The sequence below is a fragment of the Bidens hawaiensis genome, unplaced genomic scaffold (assembly GCF_021521415.1).
Source record: "Bidens hawaiensis isolate Kalapana, Puna unplaced genomic scaffold, B.hawaiensis_p1.1 tig00039045_1, whole genome shotgun sequence".
Lineage (NCBI taxonomy): Eukaryota > Viridiplantae > Streptophyta > Magnoliopsida > Asterales > Asteraceae > Bidens > Bidens hawaiensis.
In genome coordinates this window covers 81437-104538 of record NW_027496864.1, presented here as the reverse complement: position 1 = coordinate 104538, position 23102 = coordinate 81437, and the positions used below count along the sequence as shown (strand labels likewise).

General features: G+C 35.4%; 4 protein-coding genes across 4 annotated transcripts; 2 read left to right on the top strand and 2 right to left on the bottom strand.

The window, feature by feature from the left end:
- Positions 1–334: 334 nt before the first annotated feature.
- LOC143590899 (uncharacterized) lies at positions 335–3066 on the top strand. Its single transcript, XM_077071250.1, has 5 exons — positions 335–455; positions 1196–1249; positions 1340–1443; positions 1753–1791; positions 2652–3066. The coding sequence occupies exons 1-5, from the start codon at positions 380–382 to the stop codon at positions 2784–2786; spliced, it is 408 nt and encodes a 135-aa protein (XP_076927365.1). The 5' UTR covers positions 335–379; the 3' UTR covers positions 2787–3066.
- Positions 3067–4106: 1040 nt separating this feature from the next.
- On the bottom strand, positions 4107–6378 carry LOC143590898 (uncharacterized). The gene is made up of 4 exons (XM_077071249.1): positions 6116–6378; positions 5526–5657; positions 5307–5423; positions 4107–4666 (listed from the first exon to the last, which is right to left on the bottom strand). Exons 1-4 carry the CDS (start codon positions 6284–6286, stop codon positions 4328–4330), a joined length of 759 nt encoding a protein of 252 aa, XP_076927364.1. The 5' UTR covers positions 6287–6378; the 3' UTR covers positions 4107–4327.
- Positions 6379–13421: 7043 nt separating this feature from the next.
- Positions 13422–14856, top strand: LOC143590897 (stem-specific protein TSJT1-like). The gene is made up of 4 exons (XM_077071248.1): positions 13422–13645; positions 13906–14146; positions 14240–14360; positions 14568–14856. Exons 1-4 carry the CDS (start codon positions 13461–13463, stop codon positions 14750–14752), a joined length of 732 nt encoding a protein of 243 aa, XP_076927363.1. The 5' UTR covers positions 13422–13460; the 3' UTR covers positions 14753–14856.
- A 350-nt stretch (positions 14857–15206) lies between these two features.
- LOC143590890 (uncharacterized) lies at positions 15207–22635 on the bottom strand. The gene is made up of 9 exons (XM_077071242.1): positions 22510–22635; positions 21821–21835; positions 21378–21523; positions 16782–16977; positions 16614–16688; positions 15754–15870; positions 15627–15671; positions 15442–15540; positions 15207–15354 (listed from the first exon to the last, which is right to left on the bottom strand). Exons 1-9 carry the CDS (start codon positions 22540–22542, stop codon positions 15337–15339), a joined length of 744 nt encoding a protein of 247 aa, XP_076927357.1. The 5' UTR covers positions 22543–22635; the 3' UTR covers positions 15207–15336.
- Positions 22636–23102: the final 467 nt, after the last annotated feature.

The following is a 23102-nucleotide window of genomic DNA, read 5'->3' as shown; positions in this document are numbered from 1 at the left end:
ATGTAATGGTTGAAAGAAAGTTATAAGAATTTTTACTACTACACTATTTTTAACAAAACATTATATTACTGTCATGTATCAGAAAATGCCCAAAAACGAGAATTTACCAACCGTCACCACTCAGCACACATAATGTTTTGAATTTGAAAAACCAAAAGGGGGGTTTGGTGAAATAATTTATGAGAAATGAAATAGGGCATCATCAGACATGACGTCATGTATGGTACCATGTGTAAATGACAGAAACACCCTCAGCGTTTCTCGACCTCTTTTCTTCCCCTTGAATTTCTTCTTATTATTATTTCTTCTTGTTGTTGTTATTCCTGTGGAAAAAGGAAAACAAGAAGCCCAAAATTGAAATTGAAATTGAAATTGAAAGATGATTCCTCAACAGTGGACACCCCCTTGCGGCAATCAGTGCACCCATAAATACAACGCCTTGATGCAGATTCCTTGTAACCTTTCTTCTTCCTTAATTAATATCTTTTGGTCAACGCCAACAATCCACGATGACGATGATGTTGTTTATCTGTAATAATTAGGTCTATAACATTTTCTTTTCTTTTCTTTCTATTTGACTTTGTTTTCCCCAAATTAATTGCTTCATTTTTAATTGTAATTATTATAGAGCTACATTTTCATTTTTGTGCCAAAGATATTTGCTACTCTTTATTATAATTTCTGACAAGGACCCGTTAACCCGACACGAGCTTTAATAGGTTTGGGTTTGAGCTAACGGATTTGTGTCCTAAACTGGTCGTTGACACGAATAAGGCATGTTTAAATCAATCGGACCTGTTGTTATGCTAGCCTTTTACTCAGTTAAACCCTAATACTAATAATCTAATTTATATATATTTAACTGGCAGTAATCATATATTGTTGTTTTCATTTTCGTTACAATCGCTAGTTTCTTTATTTGCATCTCCGATATGTACCTGATTTCAATTTAGTATTTAGCTCCCGCTTAAACCCTGATGGTGCGAAGAGAATGGAGTAGTGGGAACAGCTATTGGTTTTTATTAACCGTTAACTAGATTAGTATTAGTAGCATATTCTTCCTTTGTTTCCTATGCCATATTATTATTATTATTATTTTTATTATTATCAAAATTAGCTCACAAATGTCTGATGTGAATAAATAGAAAATCAGTAGTCTTTTGACACATAAAGTGTTTGTGGATGAATCTTGCAGGGAGAGTATTCTGTAAGAAAGGATGTAATGCTGATGGTGATACATGGGAGGAATGTAAGTATATATTACTATTATTATTATTATCATTATATCTTGCAGTGCTTTTGATATATCTATGGTCTTATTTGATGTAACAATGCACAGGCTTGAGTGAGTGTGATGAAATATGCTACAAAGATCCGGTTTTAAAAGATCAGCAGTGGAGTGCTTACATTGATAGGTCTCCCGGTTCTGCCACCTATTCACAGGTTTTTCTTCTTATATCGTGTCTTCAACTGTTAGCTTCATTTTGAGATATTAATTTCGACTCGTTTACTTTTAAAATGACTTGATTCTGGTTATGTTTGGTTAAAGTGTAAGTCTTTAAGTTAAGTATTTTATGGTGAATGCAATAGTGTAACCATACACGTACATAAATGTCTAAATGTTTTATTTTGGATTCACACTAACTTTTATTGTATTAATAAAATATCTGAATATTACGTGGTTACTATTTCGTCAATCTCTTAATAAATGTGTTTTTAATGATGATGTCATGATATCTGCTTTTTATTCAGGATTGCTTTCATGCTTGCGTCTCCGGCTGTGGCTATAAGGTTAGCTTATTTATATGTTTACATTTAAGTTTTATTCATCTATAGTTTATTAAACACAATCTTATAACGTTCTGAGATTAGCGAGCTTGAATTTCCTTATTTTGCACATAAAAAACGAACATACTTTCTGTTTTTATTTTCCTTGGAAAAGTCTCTTAACAATATTTTGCACATAAGAAACCAACATACTTTCTATTTTTGTTCATAAAAGTCCCTTAACATTTCAAACTTGAAAAAATGAAATATCTCTTTATTATGATTGATTGAAATCACGATAACATTGTTTGACAAACTACATTATTATAATAAAGATAAAAATCATCTGCTTATAACTTTGTAACGGTTTTAAAGTTATACAAACCATTTTATACGTTTTTATTTTTTTTATTTTATTTTGAGTTACGTCATCCACGCTCATGTATTTTTGTTAACTATTTTTTTATTTTTGAATGATTATTTGTTATTATATACTAATAGAATTAAATATGGAAAAGAATAGATGAACACTGAACAGACTTTGACTTCACGTTTTTTTTTTCAAATTTAACATGTGAAGGGACTTTAATGTGTAAAATATTTTAAAGGGATTTTTACAAGAATAAGAAACAAAAAGAAAGTATTTTTTTTTAATGTGTAAAAATTGTTAAGGGACTTTTATGGAAAATACACAATCTATGTTGGTTTTTTATATAGAATTTGCCCTATTTAAAATCACAACATTATTTGTTGTTTTTATAAACCACTAAAATGACTGAACGAACGCTAGGCGACCGTGGAATATAAAATGTTATATGCACAAAAAGTTAACATATCTGTGATAAAAAGTAACACCATTGTTTTTGGTTGCATTACAATTGCAGTTTGATATTCCACCAGAAAAAGTAACTGAAATACATCCAAATCGCCCATCACCGCCACCTCCAGCACCACCTGCCACCAAAGCGGTAGACAAATCCAGAAAAGTCTCTGAAGACATACCCTGCACTTCAGCATAAACAGCAGCAGTAGAATTTTATGGTAAAAACGACATTTTAACATCTTTTACCTGAAATCATGAGAAACCGCATCAATTTTTGCTTTCGCTTATCGTCTTTTGATACATTTACCTTAACGAGTATATTGACAATGAGCGATGATCTATTGGCATTTTGACAATTCATTATATATCTTCAAATTATGTATCGTGTTGCCTTTTTATTCTCCGTTTTGTTGAAAGTGGGCTATAGGTAAGATCCTCATTTAAAGTGTAATATATATGGGATGTTTTAAATCTCATATGGTAATGATAAATAATCATTTTTAACTTGAAATTTATCGTATAAACCGGATCCAAACGTTAAAAAAATGTCAACAAAATCCTCTCCGTTTGTGTATCCTGAGTCTACACTAATAACCTAAAAAGACTAATCAATAAAAGCTAAACTACGCTAATTACTAATATATATGATGTTACATATCCAATCTTGAAGCTTTCAATCCATATGGCCTATCAAGAGCGTCTCGAAAGACTTCTATTGGCCGCCAACACATTTGTAGCAATCTTTCCCTTTCTCGTTTTGTATTTAGGTTTATCCTCATTGGACACTAAGCGCTTTATGTATGTACCATCTAAAGCTCCTAAACACTTCTAAAACCTAAATATATATATATATATATATATACACAAAAGAAAGTGTTATTATTTTTAATTCCTAAAGTAAATATAGCATAAAAAGTTATAATGATTAAATAATACCTTGAACCATTTCCACCTTTGATGAGTAGAATTCTCGGTGATAGGTTCCGGTTTCTTAAGCAAATGTGAATGCAATCTAATCACTGCATTGCAAACTCGAGAAACACGTCTACTAATTGTTTCTCCTGAATGACAAAAACGACATATGATTACCAGATTCTTAACATTATAAGCTATAATGTGAAGAAAGATGCTACTTGTTCATCCATGTCCATATTCCTGCTTGGTTTTAGTCCTCCAAAAGTGCTAAGCATGCAACACAAGTTAATGAAACACGCTCGATTCATCCTAATCTTGGAATTAGACAAATTGTCGCTCTCATAAACATGCCTAAACAATATTGAATATCAGTCTGTTTTTTATGACGAGTATCCAATACGTGGTTTATCCATTACGTATTAGATTGGAAATTAAATTCAATTCTAATTCCCTCTCTTACCCAACCAAACAAATCAAGGAATGGAACTCGAATTCCAAATCCCTTGAAATCCTCCAACCAACCAGGCCCTTAGAGACTTGTCGTAAGAAGTGTTAATGTCTCATATGCTTTACTTTGTAGTTGCTTCTTAAATTTACAATATTTACCAGCTTGTAGAACATCAAAGATAAGTTTTCTTCATATAAAAACTAGTTCTAAGTATGAGTATGCATATATATATTTTCAAAACTAACTAAGGTCTAATAATAGGTTTGTTAAAGCCAAAACAAATACATCAATATCAGAGAATCTGCAACTATAAACATAGCAAAAAAAGTTCAATTTTTATTCCCATATCAACAGTCTCCAACTTCAAAACAGACTTAGTTCCGGAAAAGCTCGGGAAGATGCGCATTGGTGAGTTTGGTCCTCTTACTGATCTCAGTCTTCTTCTTCTTTTTCTGTTTTGGCTTATTCAGAATATTATTATTACCATTCTGTGCCATCACTCTCCTTTTAGCAGTGTTTGTGGCAGCCTTCATCCCGTTCTTCTGTAGGTCCCTCTCAATATCCAGCATGTCTCGTGGCAACTCGATTGACCTGAACAACCCTTTCAGTTCATCATCCGCATCGATCAGGACTCTCGGGTCGTCCGGATACGCTATCTCTTCCTGTGAGTCAAAACTTGATAGCAGCCAGATCTGTCGGCCCGCTTTCAGGGCCTACATTTCACCATGTAATAAGCAGTTTCATCATTCATATTTACATATACGGATGTAAATGAGCCGAATTGTTTGTAATTAAGCTACTCGAGTTCCGCTTGTTAAAAGCTCAAATCGAGCCGTTTCATATGCGAAGTAGGCCCGGAAGCCTTCATGAGCTTATTATACATGTGGACAAATACCATAAAACTGATACTTTTGGATACTTTTTACAAAGGTCAGTCAACAATTTGTTACATATTTGAGTCCCTTTACATGTTACATTTTGAACAAAATATTGAAACTAAATTCTTAAACAACTTGGAACCGAAACATTCGGTGGTTTTGCTTACATGTCTTTTTTTTATGTGGCTTATACTTTTTATCATATTTTTTAAGAACAAATTGGATGATCAATTCTAAGTTGCTTTGTAAAAAATTTCTGATTTTGTTACGAAATTTAAACCTAGAGGACTTTATGTGTGAAATATTGTTGAATAATTGTTGTGAAGAAAAATAGAAACTATGAACCGAGCTCAAGTGTAGACGAGTCTAGGCTTGACTCAGCTCATATATACCTCTATTTGCATATTCAACATCTGATGTGTTAGAATTATAAAAAAAGATAGCCAAATCTTGATACAAGCGCTTAGCCGATTACCTGTAAATCGTCCATGACAGTTGGGTATGTATCTTTCAGATCAGCAACAGCAATACCCTCAGGATAAGTCCTTACTAAACAAAGTAGTTCTTTCTGGTCTCTAACATCATGCTTCGACTGTAAATTACATATTAAATCACCAGAATACAAATTTAATTTCATTAAAAAAATAGGTAAATAAATGGTTAGTAAATGAATAAACTAAAAGATAAAGCATACCTTGTAAGAGAAACATATTCCGTCATAGTTAACTTTAGGGTTCTTTGCCAAACTTTCAAACACGGCCTTATTGCCCTTAACATCAACATAACATGCTTCGTTTATTTGCTCGGCTGTAAAGGCTTGCCTTGACTGTAAGTATAGCAAAACAAAGTTATATATTTAACAAGTGATTATGAAACCAAAATTACAAATGCTAATACTCTATATTATCATAAGTCAGAATAACCGCACTTTTCTGCACCAACAGAACTCGCAAAAGCGGCCTCCTTGTTTGAGTTTTGGTGTTCAGTGTTATTAAACTTATGTTAAACAAACTTTGATTATTGTATTTTAAGTAAGTTTTTATGTAAGGGCATGACATTAGACAAGTATGTAACAATTATATATACCCGATTATAGCATCAGACGTAACAGGTTTGATAAATGCAATCGAAAACAGGACATTTAACTTTCACAGTTTCATGTGTGTTCCATTGCTATCAAGTTCGTGTTTCTTGTTTGTTCATTTCCACTGAACAATTATGTTGATTCATCCTAATTCTCGAAACTTAAATAATATCATACTCCAACAAAAACAAAGTATGCACCTCGAACAACAGATCGATCACTTTCTTGATTTGCGCTCCAACGGGACTCTTCCTGACATTATTAATATGCTGCAACCTCTCAGTGTCATTAGAAAACTTAACCGCAGGAACGGGTGATTTCGCCAATGTGGCAGCAGGCACAATTCTAAACGCAGACGTAGCTGTCGTCATAGTCGTAGTCGGCCTTTTAGAACCTGCAATGCTCTTAAGGGTTGAGTGGCATTTTTCTTATTGCTTCTTGAACTTATTCAAACTTTCATGCAACGATCCCATTGCCGATCAAAGACGAGCACTCTGTTTATAATAATTCTAATGTATTCACATATATAAAACACATAAAACTTTAAAAACTAAAATATGGGTCATGTAATTGAGTAATTATGGGTCGAATTAGGGTTTGTTTTGCAACGGTACCACAAGCAATCAATGATTAATCAATTCAATTAATTCTAGCGGGTAAAATATTGATGATAAATACAGAGGAATAGATTGCCTGTTGAAGGAGACGGTGATGATGATGATGAATACCCACCCAATTCAATCGATTATTATGGCGGTGTTTATAACAACTGATTTATTTATTTATAAAGCTTTTGTTTTGTAATGGAACCATTGAGGTTCTCTTTTCTTGCTAACTAGTTTTATACCCGGACGGGAAGTCAAATGTAATAATGACAACTTTTTTTTTTTTTTTTGCATTCTAAACCAAAATAGTACTTCATGTTTAAGATAAAAGCTTATCTCATTTAATTTATTAGTAAAACAAATAACCGACTTCATTAAAATGACAATTCGACGTAGTCTTGGAGATTTAAGAGTTTTTCTTTCAACTTCAATGTGGTTTTAAGGAAATGTAACACTCCCTTTTTATTTATTAATACATCATTCTGAGTATTTTATTTTTCATTGCAGTTTCAATGTGGGACTAAGAAAAAAGATAAGAAAGAACATAAACATTGATTCCAGCACAACCAAACTGTCAATGTAAGACACTAAACAGTGCCAACATGTATTTGAGCTGTTGGCAATGCCTACTGTACTTTATGATTGCATGAGCTCACAACAAATCATATATTAAACATAAATTAGCTAGGAAAGTTACATTACATATGTCTCCTAGCCAGTATACAAAGGAGATGACGGATTTGAGGCAAATACAACTTTAGAAATCGTTGAGTTGACATAAAACAAAACTCTTGCACGAATCGATGAACTGCAAAAGTGGCTATAGAGTGCAATCTTTGTGTTGCTTCAGCTTCACTGCTTGCACTGGTTACTGGACCTGCACTGGTTACTGGACCTGTAAACTGGCTTCTACTAATACAAAGCACGTCTTAAGATAATAAGAATGATATGTTTCAAACCCACTGAAGAAATTCTTAAAGGTCGACATCACCTAAATTGACACCCACAATGCACCAACTTGTATTTTTCTGCATTGTGTTTAGTATAACAACACAAAAATTAAGTCAAAAGAACAAATAACGTAAACAGATTTTAAAAAAATTAGAAAATGTCACCTCCTCGAGACATAACAAACTCTTTCTAGCTCCACAGTTCCCGAATTAACAAAAACAAAACAAAACAATGTGATTAAAAAAAGGGATGTTCGGAAACTAACTTGATAATGATATGATCCACAACCGAGTAATCTTTACGAACAACAAAAAAATTATTAAAAGATCGGTATAAAGCATTGAATTTGTGAGTGGGTATGAACATCATACTTGTGGATCTGCAATAAAAGAACAAATCAAAAGGCTTAATTGATTACTTGTAATTTTACCCAAATCGTTCCATTTAAGAGTTAAATTCCATAATTAAGCTTGTTTTGTTTATATCAGATCAGTCCCATCGGCTTCGGTTCGGGTAACATCAGTGACGATGCTGGTGGTTTCGAGCAATCAATAGAAATTTGGTTGTTTTGTTTCCGCTGATGGGAGTTCAAGCATCGAGTTTTGAAAGCCGGTCAGTTCCCCCAACCACCATCGATCTCAAACTGATTGAAGCAGTTGGCGGATGTAATCGCGATAACTTACATCTCAAACTGATGTAACTATTGAAGCGGCCTGCACCAAATGCATGTTTACCATATTAGGCCTGAAGCGTTCATGATATGCAAAAATAAAATATATAACCCACTAAGGTGATTATACAAAATTAACATTTAATAGTTTAAAAATGAATAAACCATCAGCTATTTAACATATGAAAAATACGCAAATAAAAGGGCTGCTTACGGCATCCAAACTCCAAAGAGTGATCAACTCCATTGAACTTGTATTTATGCGGTGTATTGATGGCAATGAGCACCTAGTATATATCCTAAGGGCTTATAGCATTCTTCCACTCTTAGGACCTCCATTTGTAATTTAAAAATAAGAAACAAAACAACAGTCAATCCACAAAGCTGAGTAAATAGATAAAATGTGTATTTTTCACAAATATAATAAAAGAATAGATAGAAAAAGGAAAATGGCATTTACCAAAGATCAGGATTCAGGAGCATGCAACTGAAAAGGAATTCCACCATTAACCAACCCACGGTTGGACCCACCTTTGACATCTCATAAAAAGAAAAACAAACGCCCCTGCTTTGAAAACTCTGGTTATATATATAGCTACTATATATCAACTTCAAACTAAACATGTTCATTTAAAATTAACAAAAACAAAAAAAAAAACAAGCGAGGGAAATTGAATTGAACTCTATATAAGTATCAAAAGTGGAAAAAGTAGTGTCTTTTCAAGCAAAATCTAGTGTTGAAGTTCACTTACACATTTCATCAGGCAGTTGGCGGATGTAATTGCAATAACTTACATCTCAAACGGATTGAAGCGGCCTGCACCAGTCTGTGTTAATCAAATCGGTCCAATTCACACGAACCATATTTGTAAAAAGAAGGGTTGGAATTTCAATCAAAGTAGACTTTCATATGATCGAGAGTAGAAAGAAGTTAATGAAATTTAGTGATTCATTACTGCTCCAACACCGTAAAGCAACGATGGAGGTTGTCGTAGACGTGGGGATCAGAAATACAAATTAACACTGCTCAATTTAATTGATCAGATAGGTTAAGATATTCCTAAAAAAAGCATCCATTTGACATCTGAATCGTATCCTTGGAATAATAGTAACTCTTATTAGTTTTACCCGCTCTCTGTAGATTTACATAAGCAATATAAGGTGAACGTGGGAGGGAGAACATAACTGCACAAGATTTAGGAGAGAGAGTGTGTAACTTCTACTAACCGCTGCTGCTTCTAAAAGAAATTTTAAGAGTTTGAATGGCTGTGATTAAACGTTAATGATTTTAAAGGGCTAAGATTTTCTTAAATAGAAGTTGCAGCTAGGGGGAACAGTATATTATATAATTACGTCCAAATTATTAACTATGTTTAGTTTCATCGTCGAGTCAAGAGTAAAACTGACTTTTTTATCAAGGTTTGAGGGGGGCATTTTGGTCTTTTATCCTCTGCTGAAACAAATAAGGTGGAGAAACATGCTAAAGCCTGCGAAGAGAACCAACATGCTTTTGTCCCTCTGGCTTTTGATACCTTTGGCTCATTGGCACCGGAAGCTATTCGTTTCCTAACCAGGGTCCAACGGGTTGTGCATAGCAATGTGTCGACTCCAAAGAGGCAGGGGTATGTCTTTAGCAGGTTAGGGTTTGCAATTCAGAAAGAGGTGGCGGCGCAGCTTGTTGCCCGCCTACCTGCTATGTTGATATAATATCTATGTTTCTATATAATGAGAAAAATTACTTGAAAAAAAAAGCCATAATTTCACTTATTCATCATCTTCAACCTATGTTTCTACACCCAAGAAAGAACATCATAAATTAAAGATATTATTGAACAAAAATGTGGCTTCAAGAAATTTTCAAATGTCCAACCTTTGTTTGTGTACCACTATAGGCCCGGAATACAAAGAGAAGATGTGTATAATCAGACCATTTGTTCTTATATTTATGACTTGCATGATTAATTCAAATATCATTTTGATTTCATTAGTAATGAGATTTTGAAATATCACACTTGCTCGATCAAATGTTGGACTTATTGGGTCCTTAACAATTTATGGTTATGGGTTGTTTGGTATTCTCTTTCATTATGAAGTATTTCTGAATCGGTTAGAAGTAGAGTGTGTTTAGTTCACTAAAAATTTACATCTTAATATATGACGCATCTTAATGGTTAAGTTTCAGAATCATGTTGAATGATTCAAATGCTACCTTTTAATCAGCTAGGTCTCTAAATGATTTAGAATAATATTATCAAATAGCCCCTTAGATTGAAATTTTGAGAGGTATTTTTCTTAACAATGACAATTTTTAAATACTCAAAGTCTCATGTTCAAGTCCCAAAAGTAAAAGAAAGGTGTCTCTCAAAAAATAATATATTAAACACATGAAAGGAGCTGCCACAAATGAGACTACCAGAGACGACTTTTTTTAATAGTGAATATCATTAAAAAACACACCATACATAACAAGAGCAGAGCTCCTCCATAGAGTTAGGAGGAGCTGCTACTAGGGGTGTTTATCGGATCGGATAACGTATTATTCGGGTTTTTCGGATTTGAAAAATTTTGGACCCTATTCGAAATCCGATTTGATCCGAATTACGAATATTCCTATCCGATCCGAATCTATCCGAATTTAATTCGGATCGGATTCGGATAATATCCGAATAATCCGAAATTATCCGAATAATCCGAAGTAAACCTAAAAAATTTTTGTATTTTTTTGTTCATAGCATTTAATAGTTTAGAATCACAATAAACATACAAACCAGAAAATACGAATTACTCTTAACACAAATTTAAAGGTTAAACTTCAAATAATAGTATAATAAATATACCAAACCGGAAAATACCACTAAAACATGTTTTTTATTCGGATTAAACGGATATCTGAATAATCCGAATAATCCGAATTTTTTCAAATTCCATATCCGAATCCGAATTAGTTATTCGGATATTCGGATTGATCCGATCCGAATATCCAAATAAGAATTCGGATCGGTTTATTTGGGTTTCGGTTTCGCTTCGGATTTCGGATTTCTTAAACACCCCTAGCTGCTACAACCAGAGCAAACAATCACATACTCGCATTCTTACACCAATTTATCTTACATCCGGAATAGTTTTTAAATCTACGATTTACCCACAAAAATTCCAACGATTTAATGTCACCTATATCTCGTTATAATTAAGATGATGTGAAGGATTATCTTCTGCTTTGCAAGTCCTCTAGTTCGTTATAATTAAGATGTCGTGAAGGATTGTCTTATGTTGTTCATCAAGTTGCATCTTGGAATGTATCGAAAAAATGTCATCAGTGGAGAAGAAAAGGAAGGGAGGAACCTTGCACCACACTCTGATATGTTGCCAAACCACCGTCGTATAGTAACATCAGATAAGAATATGGTCTACACGGAAGTCACAAAGCACACAATCTTGAGAACGAACCCCAATATTCCTCCTTCTAAGCCACTTCAAAAGTAGACCGTCGTTTTGCATGACCCGACAAGAAAAGATATAACATTTTAAAGGAACCCACCCGTCTACACCAATTCAACACAAATTGCTCGCCGCTACGCGACTTGATATTCAAGAAATAAAGTTTCTTTTACTTTTTTTTTTAATAATTTAAGAAAGACCAGATATTAGAATAAGAGATGAGGATGAATGTATTGAGTTGGATCATAGTCAGCTGCACATGTGGACCAGTACACCCATTTTTGAGTTTGAAAAAGCAACAAAAAGTGTACGGCATTCTGTTGACGAAATGTTTTAATTTGGAATTGTTTAAATAAAAACAATACAATTCATAAATCAGTTGAAAATTAATTTCCTGTAAATAATTTCTAATACCATCTATTTTGTTAGACCCAATTACAAATTTTGTCCTTTAAAAAAAGCCAAATTACGGTTCGTGTCCTTTCCTTGCAGGCGGTGTCCTTTAAACATTTTTTTCCTACACGTTACGTCCTTTACGCTAACTGGGTTAGAAAAACTTAGTTAAATACCCTCACGTGAGACGCATGTGAGGACATTTTTGTCTTTTCGTCTACCCTGCAACTTCTTCTTCTTCTTCTTCTTCTTCTTGCAGATCTCAATCAACTGTAAACACCGTTGTATACACCTTAGGGTTTCAAAACCCCCAATTCAATTTCAATCCAATTAACCCTCAAGTTGCAATCTTTATGATCAAGAAAGCTTACAAGACTCAAGATAATCATACCCTTTACGTTAATTCGTTTCTTAACTTGATTGGACCGGATACAATTAACTATTTCTCCGGCAAGGTTTCACAGCGTGGGTTACGCCTTGTTAAGTTCCGGCCGCCACGGTTTGTGCCACATGGCGTCGGAGCTGAGTTTCGGCTTTCTGGGTTTTGGGAATCAGGTCCCGGGAAGCTTTGTTTGGTGATGGTGATGGAAGGTTTCTAGGTTTTGTGACGGCGTCGGAACGAGGGGAATTGACCGTCGTTTTGTGGGTTTCTGGGTGTGAGAGGGGTTTAGGGTTTTGGAAAGAAGGGATTCGACCGGAGTGGGAGTCGACGTCGGAGATGGGAGTCGGCGTCGGAGATGGAGCGGTGGTTGGTGGCGGACCTGTGGTGGCGGTGGTGATAGTGTTTGAGGAAATCCATGGTCGGAGTGGTTGTGGTATGGTGATTGTGGTGGCGTAAAGAGAGAAATAAGAGAGAAAGGAGTTGATTGAGATCTGCAAGAAGAAGAAGAAGAAAAAGAAGAAGAAGAAGTTGCAGGGTAGACGAAAAGACAAAAATGCCCTCACATGCGTCTCACGTGAGGGTATTTAACTGAGTTTTTCTAACCCAGTTAGCGTAACGGACGTAATGTGTAGGAAAAAATGTTTAAAGGACACCGCCTGCAATGAAACTAAAAAAAGGACACGAACCGTAATTTGGCTTCTTTTAAAGAACAAAATTTGTAATTCTGTCATTTTGTTATTTAAATTATGGTGATTTCGATTTTCATGTGTCATACATGATACATGTCATTAAAGATGTAAAGTCGTTTTCTAGACACTTTAAATTAAATTATTATGTTAAATTAGTATTCGAATCATTCCTATTTTTCTTTTGGTCCTATAATATGCATCACATACACATATAACTTTTTCCTTAAAAAAAGAAATAAATAATTAAGAAACAATATCTCACATCAATCCTTGACTTGGATTTGGATAATGCTGCCACATCAATCCCCCATCCTCACCAAATATGACTATAAATACATAGTAAAACATCCTACATCAATTCATCTCTTTTTGCAATTTAAATTTGTTAAAAAGTACACATCTACAGATAAAAGAAACATGTTGGCAATCTTCAAGAATGGATTGGTGAGTGCACCAAAAGAACTTAATAGCCCAGCTTCATTGCATCAACAACATGATCATGATCAATCTCAACATGATCCTTTGAAGCAATCCTATGCTAATATGTTCTCGATTTCGTTCGGACATGATGCTTCTTTGGCTTTTGACCCTTCTGAACAAAGGTAGGTTATCAGTGACGGACCCACGAACTTTTTTCATGCGGGCTTTTAACTAACTTTAAAGGGGTGGTCAGTATTTTTACATATTTTATAATACTACAAAATTTATTTTAAGGTGGGCGGGCCTAGCCCTATTCAAATTTATAATTCTAATAATCAAATTACAAAGAAAACTAAAATTCTATTCGATTTTTGGTTTTCGAGTCAGATTTGAATAATGAGCACCCATGGTGACAGTGATATATGATAATATGCATTTGCAGGTTGTTTTGTAGCATGGATGATATATATTGCATATTCTTGGGAAGTTTAAACAACTTGTGTACCCTTAACAAGCAATATGGTTTAACCAAGCTAGCTAATGAGCCCATGTTTGTGATCCAAGCTTACAAGACCCTTCGAGACCGTGGTCCGTACCCGGCTCATTCGGTTCTCAGCGAGCTTGATGGAAGTTTTGGGTTTATACTCTATGATCTCAAGTCTAAAACTGTGTTTGTGTCACTTGTAAGTTGTATCAAAACTTTATCAATGTGGTGTGTAATTTTGCAACAATTTGAAGGGCAATTTTTTACTTTTTTACGATATGGTAATAAACAGGGTGCTGATGGGGAAGTGAAACTCTTTTGGGGCATAGCAGCTGATGGCTCTGTGGTAATTTCTGACAACTTGGAGGCCACAAAGTCTACATGTTCCAAGTCATTTGCTCCCTTCCCAACCGGTTAGGATTCATACACTTTTTTTTTAACATTGTGCGCTTGAAACTACCCTTAATACCTGAGTGAGACGATTGCATTTTATACACTTTTTTCATTAGTTTTTCTACATGTTCCAAGTCTTTTATAACTACAATAAAAAAATTTTAAATATTTTCAAAGACTATTCTATATTTCTATGTCATTTAATAACATGCACACATTTTGTTTAGGATGCATGTACCATACAGAAGGAGGGTTAATAAGCTTTGAGCATCCGAAGAAGAAGATGAAGGCAATTTCAAGGGTTGATAGTGAGGGGGTAATGTGTGGTGCCACATTCAAAGTTGACATGTATTCAAAGACCCAAACTATGCCAAGGGTTGGAAGTGAAGCTAACTGGACTACTTGGATTTAATTGACTCTTCTTTGGTTGACTTTGATATTGATTTAGAGGAAACAAGTTTTCTGTTTTATAACTTCTTTTTCGTTGTATTTTAAGTTTTTTAGCATAAAAATTGAATTTCTGTCGATTTTACCGGTTAGGCTTGATGTTACATGGACATCTATACAAAAGTTGTTTCATATCGACTCATTTTCCAGTTAATTATAGTGGTCTTGTAGAGACCCCTAACTATATGTATGGATTCACACCCACAACACTTGAATCCAAACATATGATTACACAATCCATATGTTGTTCGATTCAAATACTCTGAAACGGTTTTCGTCAGCATTTAAAAACTGTAAAATCTAAATTCTTTGAAAGTATATGTTTTTTAGTTTCGATAATAATATAATGCTACTCATTTAAAAACTGAACTAAAATAACATACCATGCTTACGAGTTACGACATCACATGTACATCTGATCCATGATGCATGAATACATACGAAAAGTACATTTCAACTATCGACCTAAAATATGTTTTTCCACACTAATATGCAGTTTTAAGACTTTCGTACGGTGTATCGGTTTTTTGGTCTTGTACAGAACAAATTCTATGAATCAACAAAAATCTGCAGAGGTTTCAAAAGGTTATGATCAGAACAATTGTCACAAATCACAAGATAATGTATGATTTGTAAATACATATATAAGCTGACCTCGATATCTGGCAATGGGTCATATGTTTTCTTCTCGGTTGCATTAAACACTGTAATGCCACTGATTTTCTGCATTCCGGCTTCCATTGGAATTAAATTCTGCAAAAAAATAAATATAAATATAAAAAATGTTGATATAAGTTTACATTAAACATTTATATGCATATTATGATGACTCAAATCACCATTTGGAAATCCAGAGATTTGAATGCTTCCACCTCAGGTAAAACCTGCAGACATATTGAATTAAATATTAGCACCATATACAAATTTTTAGCTTATCGTAACTTTAAGTCGACCTAAAACACTTACCATCTTTTTAACTCCGATACCAATGAGAGTCTTTTCCTCTTGGTTATCACTCGGAGATAAGAAAACTTCAAACGGGCCAACTTTGTTCTCAGTCAGGTTTGTAAGATTCAAGTATACCTACAAAAACCTCAAGATGAGGTGTTAATGTTAATTCCAATTATATGTACATCGTTACAAAAATTAATGCTAAAAATAAATCTCAATTTTCCCAGTTTCTAATTTTCTATTGACAAAAAAAATGTTTTTTCTACAACATTTTATATTTAATATAATAAACATATAATCTATCTATCTGCATTTTATATTTAATAAAAGAGTTTCTTGGATGCCACATGGCACCTTTATAGCACACCAAAAATTTTGTTTTCCCACTCTTTTCCCTTCTCTTTTTTCCAATTTTAAGGCAAATATATTTCTCTTTTTTTCAACTAAATAACGAATAATTCAGGTTTTAAATAGTATTGCTTCATTAATTATTAATATTAATTAGTGTACTTAAACAATCATATCTTAACTCAAAAATATAGTTTTGTAATTCCTAGGCCCTTATTACTAACTATATAACATTAGATTTATTCAACCTGTGTAATACACAGGTTTCTAACCTAGTTATATGATAAATATTATGATATATATAATATATAATTATAATAAAAGTAACTAGATGATATATAGTATGTTATATATAAAAAAATATAGTTATAACTTATAAGTATGTATAAATAAAACAACTAAATGATTAAAAATAACAAACAACCCAATTCTGAGCTGAGCTAGAACTTGAAAAGTACCTTACTGAATATTATGCCTTTAACCATAATTAGTAATACAAACACAATTAATGGAAAAACACTACTTACTGTAAAGGGTATTTCTAAGATGATGACAGCTGGCACCTTCGTCGCTTTCAGTTCAATCTCTATTTGTGTAACGATCTACACAATAATAAAATTATAGTAATAATAACAATGACAATCAAAATAAACATAATGAAGATGTTAAGGTTATGTTGAAATAAGTCCACTTACATTACCAAGAATCTGTTGTGTTTGCAACCGCCCCGGTTCACCCAAATTTGTACGCCATGTTATCTGAAGTTTGCCAAGAACATTACTCCCCTCAAATTTCAATGGTCCAGATCCATCCAATAATGATTTTAACTGGTAAAGATAGTTATGAATTCCACCTCCAGATTTAATTAAAATGGGTGGCTTGAATATCTCTCTTTATGCTCCATTAAGATTAAAATGTAAGTTAAAGATATATGTAAATAAGAAGATGGTTGTAGTGAAAGTAATGTTTATTACTTGAATGTGTGAATAATACAAAGACAACTACATCTATTTATACACAAACAAACCCTAGCTTTCAACCCATAAAAGGCCCATGGGCTTTAACCAACTACATGGGCTCAAACCCTAATTATAACTAAACACAACTAACACTCCTCCTCAAGTTGGAGCATAGATGTTAATCATGCCCAACTTGTTACAAATAAAATCTATCCGAGCTTTCCGGAGCGGTTTAGTTAGAATGTCTGCTAGCTGAAAATTTGTCTTCACATGAACTGGTTGAATGGATGGAGGATCAGTTTGTGTGCCTACTACTCGATCTCTGATAAGGTGGCAGTCGACCTCAATATGTTTTGTCCTCTCATGAAATACTTGATTCTTGGCTATGTGAATGGCTGATTGACTATCACAGTATAACCGCATCAAGTCATTAGAAACAACCCCGAGTTCTATGAGAAGACGACGTACCCATGTCATCTCTGATGTTACATCTGCCATGGCTCTATACTCCGATTCGGCACTCGACCGGGAAACCGTGTGTTGCTTCTTACTTTTCCATGATACAAGATTTCCTCCAACAAACACACAATATCCGGTGGTAGATCGTCGAGAAATCGGACAACCTGCCCAATCTGCATCTGAGAACCCTGATATCCGACCATCTCCTTCTTCCGTGAAGGCACCCACACGACAATGACCCTGATCAGAGTATAATATACCCAAACCAGGTGAGGTCTTAAGATATCTTAAGAAACGAATGGCAGCATCCCAGTGACCGGTGTATGCCGCAGCCATAAATTGGCTCAGAACACTAACAGTAAAGGAGATATCCGGTCGTGTGACGGTTAAATAATTAAGTTTACCAACCAACCGTCTGTATCGCTCAGGATCTTTCATTGGATCTCCTTCCTTTGGGAGGAGTTTCTTTGTAGGAAGCATTGGGGTATCAACAGATTTACAACTCAGTAAGCCACATTTAGTCAACATATCAAGGACATACTTTCGTTGGGAGAGAAGTATTCCTTGTGGAGAGCGAGAAACTTCTATGCCAAGGAAATACCTCAATCGACCTAAGTCGCTGACCTGAAACTGAGACTGAAGAAACTGCTTGAGTTCGGTGATCCCGGCCTCGTCATCACCTGTGATTATAATGTCATCCACATAAACAACTACGATAATCCTCTTTCCTTTCTGGTGTCTAAAGAAGACAGAGTGATCGTAGGCACTCCGAGTCATCCCAAACTGTCCCATAACACTAGAGAATCGACCAAACCATGCCCTGAGAGACTGTTTAAGACCATATAGAGAACGACGTAGTCTGCAAACTTTCGAGGCCTCCTCCTCAACAACGAACCCTGGTGGCTGCTCCATATATACCTCCTCCTCAAGAACACCATTAAGAAAGGCGTTCTTGACATCAAGCTGGTGGAGCGGCCAATGATTAATGGCAGCAAGAGCAATACAAATACGGACAGATGGCATTTTAGCAACTGGCGAGAAGGTTTCATCATAATCAATGCCATATGCTTGAGAATACCCTTTTGCGACCAACCGAGCCTTCAAGCGGTGTAAGGAGCCGTCCGGGTGTAGTTTAACCGTAAACACCCAACGACAACCAACAATACGCTTCCCTTTAGGAAGTGTTTCAAGATCCCATGTATGATTGGACTTTAGAGCCCCAATTTCGCCTTCCATAGCCTTTCGCCATCCTGGGTGAGCGAGAGCGCTTGTCACATTTTTGGGAATCGGGTAGGAATCAAGAGTAGTGGTGTACGCATGAGATTCAGGAGATAGGCGGGTGTAGGCAACATAGTCCTGAATTGGGTAACGAGTGCATTTCCGGGGTTCTTTGCGAAAAGAAATAGGTATATCGGGTAGTGGTGCACCAGGAGGATCATAAACGGCTGTATCAGGGGTAGCTTCTGGTAAAGGTGTCGGATCGGATAAGGATGTATGAGAGGTGTAGATTGTTCGGATGCAGACGGAGGATCTGAGGGTATTTCGGGGTTGTGGCCTGAATGTGAATCAAGTGTCTCTGATATTTGACCCTTACCTCGCCTAGCATATGTGAAAAGCAGTGGCGGAGGTTCTGTCGGTGGGTTAGAATCAGCAGAGATTGGATCGGTAGAGGGAATCGACACAGGAATGGTGGGGAGGAAGGGAGATGCGGGTATATCGAGGTCGGGAAACGGGTCAGAAACAGGAGTGGAACACTCGGGAAAGTAAGGAGACTCGTGAAAAGTGACATCGGCACTAGTAAAGTATCGGTGAAGTGATGGGCTATAGCATCGATACCCTTTTTGAACCCGTGAGTAACCAAGAAAGACACAACGAATGGCTCGGGGATCAAGTTTGATGGTTTTCGGACGATGGTCATGAACATAGGCGACGCAACCAAATACTTTAGGTGCGAGAGGAAATGGATCATCGTTGGGAAATAGTACAGAAAACGGTGTTTTACCATGAAGAATGGTTGAGGGCATGCGGTTAATCAGATATGTGGCAGTGAGAACGGCATCTCCCCAAAAACGATGAGGAACACGTGATTGGATCATGATTGTGCGAGCAACATCCAATATGTGACGATTTTTGCGTTCGGACACGCCATTTTGTTGAGATGTATAAGCACACGATGATTCATGAATAATGCCGTTGGTTTTTAAGTATGAAGAAAAGTCGGTGGAAAAATATTCTTTAGCATTATCAGATTGTAAAGTTTTAATGGTGGTGTTAAATTGGTTTTGAACATAAGCATTAAATTCTCGAAATATGGAAAATACCTCACTACGAGATTTCAACAAATAAACCCAAGTAGTGCGAGAATAGTCATCAATAAAGGTAATAAAATATTCAAAACCCAACGTAGATTTGATAGGGCAAGGACCCCATACATCAAAATGCAACAATTCAAAACAAGAACTTACTCGATTGGGCACCCTAGGGGGATAGGGACGCCTGGTATGTTTACCAAGTTGACACGACTCACAATGAAAATTAAAAGACGAAAGTGGTAAATCTGGTCGCATTTGCCTCAAAACCGCTGTAGAGGGATGACCTAACCGACAGTGAGCCTCCCTGACAGCGGAATCACATAAGTTTGCTACAGGATGCGAAAACGGGGATATACGATAGAGACCTCCTGATTCAAAACCAGTACCAATTACCCGGTTTGTTCCTAATTCATGAAAAACGCAGTGAGTTGGGTAAAAGGTCACAGAAAAGTTGTTTTGTTTGGTAATCTGACTCACTGAACAAAGACTGGTAGGAAATTTAGGAACAAATGGGATAGAAGACAGTTTTAGGTTTTCCGAGTTACTGATGGATCCTATGCCGAGAACGGGACATGAAGATCCATCAGCAAGACGTACCGGTGCATGGGAAACATTTTGAAGACTAGAAAAAATACCCCGATTCCCAGTCATGTGATGTGTGGCTCCAGAATCAATCACCCATGATAAGTCAAGATTAGAAGGTTTACCTGAATGTGCCGAGCTGGTTTGAGGATGAGGCAACTGGAAGGTAAGAAACCGTTGAATAAGATCATGCTCCTCTTTAGTAAATGTATACATGTATTTATTTTCGCCCATAGTGATACACGAAACTGAAAATTGACTGTGAACAGTAACAAGCGCGGGTGGAGGGCGGGAACAGATTCCGGCGTAAACAGTTACTCGTCGTGAACAGTAAATCCCGGCAGCGAACAGTAATTCCGGCAGCGAACAGTAACTTTCCGGCAGTGAACAGAAATTCCGGCAAACGAACAGTAACTTCCGGCAAACGAACAGTAACTCCGGCAGTGAACAGTAACTTCCGGCAAGAACAGTAACTTCCGGCGGAAACAGTGATTTCCGGCGACCAACAGTACTCCGGTGAACAGTGATTCCACGTGAACAGTATTCCGGTGAAAACAGTATTCCGGTGAACAGTGCTCGTCGCTGAACAGTACTTTCACGGTCGAAAAAAAAGGATTTCGTGACAGGACAGAACAACAAGGCAGGAGCTTGTTTCAGATCTAAAGGCTGCTAGTGACGGCCGGTCAGACTCGGGTTCGGGTTAGATCGCGGCTAGGGTTTGGATCGAGAGCCGTAGCTCTGATACCATGTAAAGAAGAAGATGGTTGTAGTGAAAGTAATGTTTATTACTTGAATGTGTGAATAATACAAAGACAACTACATCTATTTATACACAAACAAACCCTAGCTTTCAACCTATAAAAGGCCCATGGGCTTTAACCAACTACATGGGCTAAAACCCTAATTATAACTAAATACAACTAACAATATATAATAAAAGTCGGTTGCATTGAAAAGTCAATTAAATTAATAATGCAACCTTGTAGAGCCAGTCTTCTCGGAATGATGATTGTCGGGTTTTAGTAATATCGCACTCCAGTTTGAAGTAGGCTCAAAATCCACTTGGTCCATATAAAGATTTGATTTTGTATTGTTTTCTAAACAAGCTTCCAAGTATGTAGTTTCCTGAGATGGAAGCAACGAATGATCACAATATAATGTACAAATTATAAAACGAATGCAAGATTTGATCATGCACATGAATGATAGTAATAACAATAAATAATCAACTTTGTTAAATATATTAACGAAAAAATTTATTAAATCATGAGTAAATTTTGGTTTATTTATCACTATATTCTATTTTCCAACATGAAAACATATACGGTATCTCACACACATATACGGTATCTCACATCATGCATGTGTGTGTAAGCAGATTAAAGACTTACACCTGAGTATTTTTAACCAACGTCAACCTACCTTCACAACGCGGACCTGTAAATGAAAGCAAGTAACATATCAATGCCTGAAAAACAAGACAGATCCAACAATCATATCAGTCCCCTATTTCAATATCAACAATTTCTTAAGTGATAGGCCTGTAAAGTGTAAACGAACCAAACGTACAGTGAACTGTTCATGAATCGTTCAATGGAAAGTTCGTTTATGTTAGTTTATTAAAAGAACCAACAGGAACAAACTTTTTTGGTCATTTAGTTAAACGAACGAACATGAACACATATCTCACCCGTTCATTCATGTTCATGAATGTTCCATTTACGTTCGTCAGTTTACCTTTGTTTTAAGTTTGTTCATTTACATTCGTAAATATACTCATTTAGCTCATTACAATTTGATCTAGTTTTGATAAACTATTAGGCACAACTCATTGTTGTTCACATATACTTCTAATTGTCACATTTACTTTAAATCAATTTTAGCTCAGTTATGTCCGTTCGTGAACAGTTCGTTTATGTTGAACAAGAACAAGTTCCTTCTCATAACAAAAAAACAAACAAACAAACATGAACAAGAAAACCTCTTTCATTTTTGATCATTTGTTCGATTGAAGTTAAACAAACAAACGCAAACATGCTCCATTCGTGTTTGTGTGTGTTCAGTTTGTTTACAGGCCTATCAAGCTAGAATCTAGGAGTTAAAAGTGGTACCTTTGTCCTGACAGAAAGTGGATTTGAAACCATAAACTTGAAATATTGTGGAAGATATTTGCGCTCAGCATCACCATCACTATATTGAGCAGTACAGACCAGGCTACAGAAAATATAAAGCAATTTTTTAAATAGTAGTTATGATTAGAAAAACATTATTGTAAAATAAGAATCCAAATCTTTGAATAAAAACAATTTAGGAGGGTGTATGCATTAAGAAAAAAAATGCTTCAGTTTGACCCGTTTCAAACTGTCTGACCCATGACCCGTTCGAGAAAACGCATAATCCAAAACGACCACTTGTGAATAAACGGGTTAAAATTGCCACCTGTACTCGATACATATAACTTACGTGTGCATATTTGCTACCAAATTAAAGTGATAAACTAGCAACATATAATTAACCTACCAAATTAAAGTGTTAAATTAGCAACAAATAACCTAACTGATAACCAGTAGCAACACAATACCTATATAATTAAAGTATTAAATTAGCAACATATAACCAAATGAAATGAACCTAATTGATAACCGGTGGTACATCAGCAACACAATACCTCTCAAATTTAAGTGTTAAACTAGCCACATACAAC

What these genes read in the sequence shown, in the direction of transcription:
- LOC143590898 (XM_077071249.1), bottom strand. Translation starts at nt 6,286, where the DNA reads ATGACGACAGCTACGTCTGCGTTTAGAATTGTGCCTGCTGCCACATTG. An exon ending in TGATCGATCTGTTGTTCGAG is followed by an intron (nt 5,658 to 6,115) that starts GTGCATACTTTG and finishes CTATACTTACAG; the next exon opens with TCAAGGCAAGCCTTTACAGC. An exon ending in CTGTCATGGACGATTTACAG is followed by an intron (nt 4,667 to 5,306) that starts GTAATCGGCTAA and finishes GGTGAAATGTAG; the next exon opens with GCCCTGAAAGCGGGCCGACA.
- LOC143590899 (XM_077071250.1), top strand. Translation starts at nt 380, where the DNA reads ATGATTCCTCAACAGTGGACACCCCCTTGCGGCAATCAGTGCACCCAT. An exon ending in GTTCTGCCACCTATTCACAG is followed by an intron (nt 1,444 to 1,752) that starts GTTTTTCTTCTT and finishes CTTTTTATTCAG; the next exon opens with GATTGCTTTCATGCTTGCGT. An exon ending in TCTCCGGCTGTGGCTATAAG is followed by an intron (nt 1,792 to 2,651) that starts GTTAGCTTATTT and finishes TTACAATTGCAG; the next exon opens with TTTGATATTCCACCAGAAAA.
- LOC143590890 (XM_077071242.1), bottom strand. Translation starts at nt 22,542, where the DNA reads ATGGTTTCAAATCCACTTTCTGTCAGGACAAAG. An exon ending in GAGAAGACTGGCTCTACAAG is followed by an intron (nt 16,978 to 21,377) that starts GTTGCATTATTA and finishes TGGAGCATAAAG; the next exon opens with AGAGATATTCAAGCCACCCA. An exon ending in GTATCGGAGTTAAAAAGATG is followed by an intron (nt 15,672 to 15,753) that starts GTAAGTGTTTTA and finishes ATATGTCTGCAG; the next exon opens with GTTTTACCTGAGGTGGAAGC.
- LOC143590897 (XM_077071248.1), top strand. Translation starts at nt 13,461, where the DNA reads ATGTTGGCAATCTTCAAGAATGGATTGGTGAGTGCACCAAAAGAACTT. An exon ending in TTTGACCCTTCTGAACAAAG is followed by an intron (nt 13,646 to 13,905) that starts GTAGGTTATCAG and finishes ATGCATTTGCAG; the next exon opens with GTTGTTTTGTAGCATGGATG. An exon ending in ATTTGCTCCCTTCCCAACCG is followed by an intron (nt 14,361 to 14,567) that starts GTTAGGATTCAT and finishes CATTTTGTTTAG; the next exon opens with GATGCATGTACCATACAGAA.